The 8247-nt window shown below is 36.0% G+C and overlaps 1 protein-coding gene across 1 annotated transcript in view; it reads right to left on the reverse strand.

The window, feature by feature from the left end:
* The window catches only part of rps6ka5 (ribosomal protein S6 kinase, polypeptide 5), a 47112-nt gene extending 42295 nt beyond the window's left edge, over positions 1-4817 (reverse strand). The window contains exon 1 of the mRNA XM_077240122.1: positions 4494-4817. Within this exon, the coding sequence (XP_077096237.1) occupies positions 4494-4551 (58 nt within the window). The 5' untranslated portion in view covers positions 4552-4817. The remainder of the gene's footprint in view (positions 1-4493) is intronic.
* Positions 4818-8247: the final 3430 nt, after the last annotated feature.

Here is an 8247-nt window from a genome sequence, read left to right on the forward strand (position 1 = left end):
ACATCATTGAAGTGGACAAGACCATTAGCATTTCTCAGAAAACAATGACCAAAGTGTTTCGATATTTTTCCTATTTAAAACGTGACTCTTCCGTAGTTACATCGTGCACTAAGACCGGCGGAAAATGTAAAGTTGCGATTTTCTCGGCTGATATGGCTAGGAACTATACTCTCATTCCTGCGTAATAATCAATAAACTTTACTGCCGTACCATGAGTGCAACAGGCGTAATGATATGACACAGCGCAGTTGACGGAAGGTAGCCTATTTTCAGGCGCTGAATCATATCATTGCGCCTTTTGCACTCATGGTACGGCAGTAAAGTTTCTTGATTATTACGCAGGAATGAGAGTATAGTTTCTAGCTAGGCCTGTCGCGATAATCAATAAATCAATTAATCGCACGATAAAAAAAAAATGAGCTCGATAATTTTTCCGGCCGCAATAATTTTCATTTGCATGCTTGTTTTGTTTTCCTCGTCTCTCTCTCTCTCTCTCTCTCTCTCTCTCTCTACCAAAGAGACTGGATGACAATATCAAAGCTGACCGCCACAGATTGATTTTCGAATGTTTTTTTTTAAATTATTATTGGGGGTTTTTACTGAGCCTATTTACAATCGTATTTGATTGCAGAGCGCCGTAGCGCGTCCCTCTCTCTTTCGCCCTCATACGAGGCGCCATACCGCCGTCTAGGGCTTAAATCAAACTTCATTCACGCATGCTTGCATACACAAACATACATGTATACTGCTGAATGCTCAAACAAATACATATGAAATGCACAACGACACGCCCAAAGTCGCTCACTCACATACACGCAAACTCTACACACACGAGAACGAGATGCGCGCACACACAAACTCTCCACGCACATATGAGACGCGCGCACACACACAAACTCGCGCACACTCATATGAGACGCGAGGGCACACACACACACAAACTCGCGCACAAACTCAATGAGACGGAGCACACACACACAAACTGTCCGCGCACATACTCATATGAGACGCGAGCACACACACACAGACACACACACACAAACTAGTGCACATACTCATGAGACGCATGCTCACACAGTAGGCTACATGATGCATATGATTCTGTGTGAACGGAAGTCACACTTGGTAAGTGCATTTTTTGTTAACAGAGACAGAGTCCATTTCTTTTATTGTTTTTGGTTGTTTTGATCATTTAAATAGTCTTTAGAAATAAAAGTTTATTGATCTTTGAAAAGGTGTTCCTGCATTATTATGCCATTATCATTATTTTAGATGAAAATGGTCTCAGAACGACAATATTATCGTTTATTATCAATATTGTTGTTTATCGCAATAATTTCTCGGACAATTTATCGTCCAGCAAAATGTGTTATCGTGACAGGCCTATTTCTAGCCATATTCAAAAACTCAACAGTTTAACTCCGGGGGAGTTGTAAAATTAGCCTATTTCCAAAAAAAGTGGAGTATCCCTTTACTGAGTAATAATAATTAACTTCATGTACTTACTATAGGGTTGGGGTTAGCATTAGGGTTCGGTTTAGGGTAAGTTGCATGTAATTATGCATAATTTAAAGTTATGTAACACGAGCAACAAGGACACTGTAAAATAAAGTGTTACCGTTTTTTTTTTTTTTTATTCTGCAAGGGTCCATTAAATGTATCAAACGGTAAAGATTTTTTTCAACTTTCCATTCATCAAGAAATCCTGGAACATCCATCACAGTTTCCAAAAAAAAACAATTTAGCAGCACAACGATTATCAACATTGATAATAATAATAAGAAGAAGAAGAAATGTTTCTTAAGCAGCAAATCAGAATATTAGAATGATTTCTGAAGGATCATGTGACACTGAAGATGCTGAAAATTCAGCTTTGCATCACAGGAATAAATCACATTTTTAAATATATTAAAATTGAACACATTTACTTTAAACTGTAATAATATTTCACAATATCACTGTATTTTAATCAAATAAATTCAGCTTTACTGAGCATAAGAGACCGACACCAATGGTAATGTAAATAAACAAGAGCCAGAACTATAAATTAACGCACTTGAATTCTGCAGAAATCTGAGTTTTGCAGGCACTGATTCTTAGACCTGCTCATAAATAAAGAAGAGCTTGATGATTCAGAGGAAACAAAACCCCCTTCATGAATGAGCATGGAAGAACGTGAGCATGTGCGTGGGATATGTTTACACGTTAGCTGGGGCTGAAGTGAACTCGCTTGTTTTATGCAGTAGATTGCTCAGCGAGGTGAACGTATTCCTGCTGTTATCCTCACAGCACTGCATCTCACGCACAAATGCGATCTAATTTAAGATAAAAAGATTTTAAAAAAACATATACCAATACCACATCCTCTGACTTGATATCAAGCAGCATGTTTAAAGTGTGTGTAGCCCCCATCCTAGAGGCTCATGGGAACCACAATGTTTATTAATAAGCTTCCAGACCCTGACTTTCTCCACTCAGGATCCGAAGGCTTTAATGGAGAGAATTGAGAATTGATGACTGACTGACTTCTTGTCTTTAGCTCTTCTTTTACAGTTTGTTAACCATAATGAATCAGAAACAATTAAGTGCCTATAAACTGATCATCTGCATTATACAGTGCTGATACAGTATTGCACTGTAAAATCTAAGATCTGGATCTTGATTAGTGCATTAAAATTACTGTAAATCTGCACAGTTACGGACCAACAACAATCTGAAAACACTGACTGATCTTTCGGTCAGCCTGATACATCAGTAGTTGAAAAACCCATTTTTATGATATAATACAGAAGTCAAAACAGACCTTTAGACAGGAGATCTTCAGTGTTAGGGTTTGCACAGTAAATGATTTAGAAAAACGATTTCTAAGGATAGGATGCAAAATTGGGCCTGAAACTCTTTAAAAAATGGTCAGTGAAAGGAAGTTGTTAACCTTCAGAAAAACTGATCGCCAAGGATTAACTAAACTTTTGTCATACTGCAGTAAAAGACAAAAAAATAAAAACATTGGGGTCAACTTTAAGACATGTTGTATTTTTTGAAACTGCGATAACAGGCTTATGCTGAAAATGTGGACCGAAGATAAATCTTAGTTTTTTTGCCATTTAAATTAATTAGTTAAATAACCTAACAACAATTCTTTCACAATTTGAGCCTGATGAATCTTGACATTGTCATCCTGGAATATGGCCATGATGTGTCTTCCTATGAAAGGCTACACACTCCATCAATTAGGGTAAGAAGAACTGTTGGTAACACTTTATTTTGATGGTCCCTTTTGAACATTCTACTAACTATAAGTAACTTACATGTCAACTAACTCTCATTAGAGTATTAGTGGACTATCTGCTTCATATCTGCTAAGTCTTTATTGTGATGGTCCTCCAACAGACACTATACTGACTTTAAGTAACTTTGCAACCTCGTCAACTTATTCTAACCCTAACCTACTAACCAGTCTACTACTAATACTCTACTAACACTCTAATGAGAGTTAGTAGACATGAAGGTGTGATGTTACTTATAGAAAACAGAATGTGTTAAACGGACCATCAAAATAAAGTGAAACCAAACTGTTGCCAAACATATAAAATGCTAGAAACATAATAATCACTGCAATAATGAACCAGTCACAGTCTCTAAAGCATTTGCCTATTTAAATTCAAACAGCGAATTTTGTTTTAATTTATTTTATGTTTTTGGCCAGGCAGTCTATACATACAGTTATTAAAAAGTATAACTTTTTGTTTTCGAAGATGCTTAAAAAAAATATTGGAACATGTTAAAATACAGTTAAACAAATATTTGGTTGCTCATTTTTTCTTACAATAACTTGGGTTGAATTGTTTAGGTTAATGAATGCAGTCAAAAAAATTGTAAGATGGATTGATATTACAGTGCCTGTAAACAGTAACGAGACAACAGCGTACTGTACCATACCATACTGATATTATGTGCCTACAAAGCATTTGTACCAAGTTTACTAACAGACAAGTGAGGACACACACCTGGTCACTTCATTAACTATACAAAGACATCATCAGGGCCCTAGAGATTAAATTAGCTCCAGTAATTGGGTTGCTTTGGACTCAAATCCATGTCATGACTGACACTAATTAAAGCGCTGACACATAATAAATGCAATTCATTCCAAACAATACAATACTTCCCTTCTAATGTCAATCAAATTTCTTACTAATGTTTCTCATCTTCAAATACGACACGCACTGGAAATGCAAGTGCACTTCAGCTGTTATGAATGTGAAATATTGCACATGTAGAACATCCTCCAACCTCAAAGCACCACATTTGTGATGATACAAATATCAATATATAATATAGGCTGCTAATAGCACTTAATGCATTTACACTAGCCGACCAGCTAACATTAAAGCTGTCTCTTCCATTATATAACGAAAACACTACCAGTCCAAGATATATAAGCGCTGTTTCTTAAAAACAAGTGTAGGACGGACTGCCCGGCGTTCATTTACCGTTTCTGAGTTCGTGTTTGACGGTAAACAGGTCACCTTCCTCCGACGAGCCCTCCATCGTAGACGGCAGACGGACTTACTCGCGTGAACGGAGCGCACACTCTTTCCTCTGTTCGGTGCGCGACACTAATGCAAAATACTACAGCAGAGACTATCACAGCAGGATTACATAAACGGAGTTGTTGCAGTAAAGCAACCTTTGGGAAAATAATGCAAATGACAATAACTGCATTCTCGTGGAAAGGACAGGGCTGTAAATACTACAGCTACACTAACAGAGATACACACACACACACATACACGCCGAGCACTATTAGACACGCCCACTAGAAATACGTCTGCTCTATTGGACCGCCCGACTGTCACTCACCGCCCATCGTACAGTTCTACTTAATATTTATTACAACAATGTAACAGATACATTACATTTTATTATTGTTTAAGAATAAATATTAATAAATAAATATACAAAAAGATCTTAGATATAGTCAAACTAATTAAATTAATAATTATTATTAATATAATAGGCCTAATTTCACAGACAGGGCTTAGATTAAGCCAGGATTACATTTACATTTATCAGACGCTTTTATCCAAAGCGATTTACATTGCATTCTAAGGTACACATTTTTACATTCTTCCTTTCCCTGGGAAACGAACCCATGACCTTGGTGTTACAAGCACCAACGCTCTATTGTTTGAGCTAAAGCTAGCTCAAACAAAGCATTAGGCCTTAATTCAATTAAGAAGCTTTTATAAACATGACTTAGAAGAAAAAAAACATTACTGGTGTGCATCTTGAGACAAAACAATGGCACTGACATGGTTTAAGATATGTCAGTGCAAGTTGCTTTCAGTTAAAACAGCTCAAACATGTATTTTTGTTTGGACTGCTTAAACCTTGTCTGTGAAATATATCTGTAGGTGTAGCCTTAGCCTATATATAGTCTGCGTCTGGGAATATATAGTGAATATTATCAAAACCATTACCCTGTTGGTAGAAGTTACTGGGAGAACTGTTAGCAGTCTTTAGAGTTCTTGCAGGAATTTATGCTTATTTATCTTTAGTTCATTTTGAAAGGGTGCTAAAATGGTGCCTTAAAGGGATAGTTCATCCAAAAATGTAAATTCTGTCAGTAATTACTCTCCCTCATGTTGTTCAACCCCGTAAGACCTTCGTTCATCTTCGGAACACGAATTAAGATATTTTTGATTAAATCTGAGAGCTGGATCACTCCTCCATAGGCTTCTAAGGGATTGAAACTTGTTCCCCAAAAAGTTATTAAAGACATCGTTAAAATAGTCCAAGTGACTACAGTGACTCAATCTTAAGTTTATCAAGCGACGAGAATACTTTTTGTGCGCAAAAAAAACAAAAATAACAACTTTATTTCAACTATTCATTTCCTCGAGTGAGTTCACTAGTGTAACAGCGCAGCGCACCTGTGTTGTACGTCACACGCATCACACACATGACCAGCGTCGGCCAATAGTGAGCCTACGTGTGACGTAGCTCTACGCTATCACACTACGTGAACTGATTCGAGGCCCAGAAAGAAATGAAAAGTTGAAATAAAGTCGTTATTTTTGTTTGTTTTTGCGTTTGAGATTGAGCCACTGTAGTCACTTGGACTATTTTAACGATGTCTTTAATAATTTTTCGGGGAACAAGTTTCAATCTCTTAGAAGCCTATGGAGGAGTGATCCAGCTCTCAGATTTAATCAAAAATATCTTAATTCGTGTCCCGAAGATGAACGAAGGTCTTACGGGGAGTAATTACTGACAGAATTTTCATTTTTGGGTGAACTATCCCTTTAAGTATCTTTTCCCTTTTACAGTGTATTATTAAATAATATATTTTTTAATAAAAAAATTTTTTCCCAGGCAGAATGCTGTGATATAATGAGCACTTAAATTGACTATTTCTACTGTGTTGTGTGAGCGTGAGTTTGAAGTATTTTATTTGTTAATTTTTTGTGCATACACTGTGATTGGTAAAGGGCGCCTGAGGCTCAGGCTGTACTGAGAGAAAAGTGCAGGTTTATAATTTCTCAGGGGGAAGGGAAGACTGTGTCCTCATTTTGACAAGCAAAGACCTGTACAGCATTATTATGTGGACCTTTAAGTTAATTACTAGTGCAATCCTATGGGAAACACCCAGTGTACTTTCAGTATTTGTTGTAAACTGCCCACACACAGATAGTTTACAATGTAAATATTCCCTAAACATATTGACTTAGATGCTTAAAATGTACGGATAAGAAGTTGTAACCAAACAGACACATATGTGGGAGACACACCTGTGCATGCAGTGCAAACAAGCAGAGCTTGTGTATTCTTGACTATTCTTAATGTTTGTCCACGGTCTATACATCGGGGATAATGTATCTATTAATGGGTTTCCAGTTTTCCATATGGCAATCATTTTCTCCAGTTGTGTTTACTACACAAGATGTTCCTTTTGGCTACAATATATTGTCTTCATAACATTCTAAACATGGACCAATAAATAGGTAACAGCATTTTTCTGTTGTATTTATTCCAGCACAGAACTGTTGTTTATAGTCATAAAAGAAGAGAATAAACACTGAGTTAAATTTATCTCCAAAAGAATTAACACTTACAAATTTACTGTTTATAGGTTTTTAGAGCAGCATTTTTGAGTAAAATAACATGAACTTGAAGAAAAGGTTACCATTATTTGACGAGACGGTCAGGTTTTCTACAATTCTAACAACTTGCTAAATATGCTACAGTTTGTATTAGATAATTTACTATCTTAAGCTGTACTGTTAACCTCAGATCTGAGTTTAATTAAGAAATCCATGATGAATTACTCTTATGGTTTGTCTTATACGAATAACTTAACATCTCAGTTAAAGGGTAAACAATATAATCAAGATGTACAGGTTGATCAAGGTTGCTATAAAACATCTGTTTGTCATAATGATAGACATCCAGGTAAAACAGGTGTGTGGAATAATTAAATATGGCCCTGAAGGTCAAGGGCACACCATGTTGCCTAACAAAAAGAAAATTTTCAAAAAACACAAAGCCTTTTTCCTCATTAGATGCCAACAAAGCTCGCCTGATACATGGTTGGATTTGTGATTTGCATTGCAGTACAGAGAGTTTTTAACTCTCAAATAGGCTATTATATGCACGTACACACACAGAATTGTTTTTATTACACACATACAAACCTGACATCCATACCAACACACCCACACAATATAGCTGCATAATTTATCCAATTGGCTCTATAAAATGCAGATGCAAAAAACAAAGAAAAAAAACAACGAATAAAGCGAGTATTTGCTTTATAGGCCAAACCTGAGAAAACGACACCATTTACATTTTGAAGCCTTAATTGCCAACAGAATGAAAGCCCAACAAAGACTGCCTTTTATAGTTAAATGGACCAGGGATTCAAATTTTTAATTTATTAAAAGGAAATGGGGGTGAAATAGTAAAATGTCAATAAAAATACACACTTGTGCCAAATTTTATGCAGTTGGCATTCCCTGTATCACAAGTCAAATAGCTTAAACATTAACCATTTATATGATAAATAACTAGGTGAGATTAAGTGTTATAATGCTATATTATTTTTATTATTTACAGTAATTTATTTCATTATTTTATCTTCGCAGGCAAATTGATTAAAAAAAACTGAAAAACAAAACAAACCCATAAGAACGCACAGGGGTTAGAAGAGTTACCAAGTTTTACCAACAAAAAAAACACAAAATG

Source organism: Siphateles boraxobius, unplaced genomic scaffold (assembly GCF_051911475.1).
Source record: "Siphateles boraxobius isolate OS27281-9 unplaced genomic scaffold, OSU_SipBor_1 22, whole genome shotgun sequence".
NCBI lineage: Eukaryota > Metazoa > Chordata > Actinopteri > Cypriniformes > Leuciscidae > Siphateles > Siphateles boraxobius.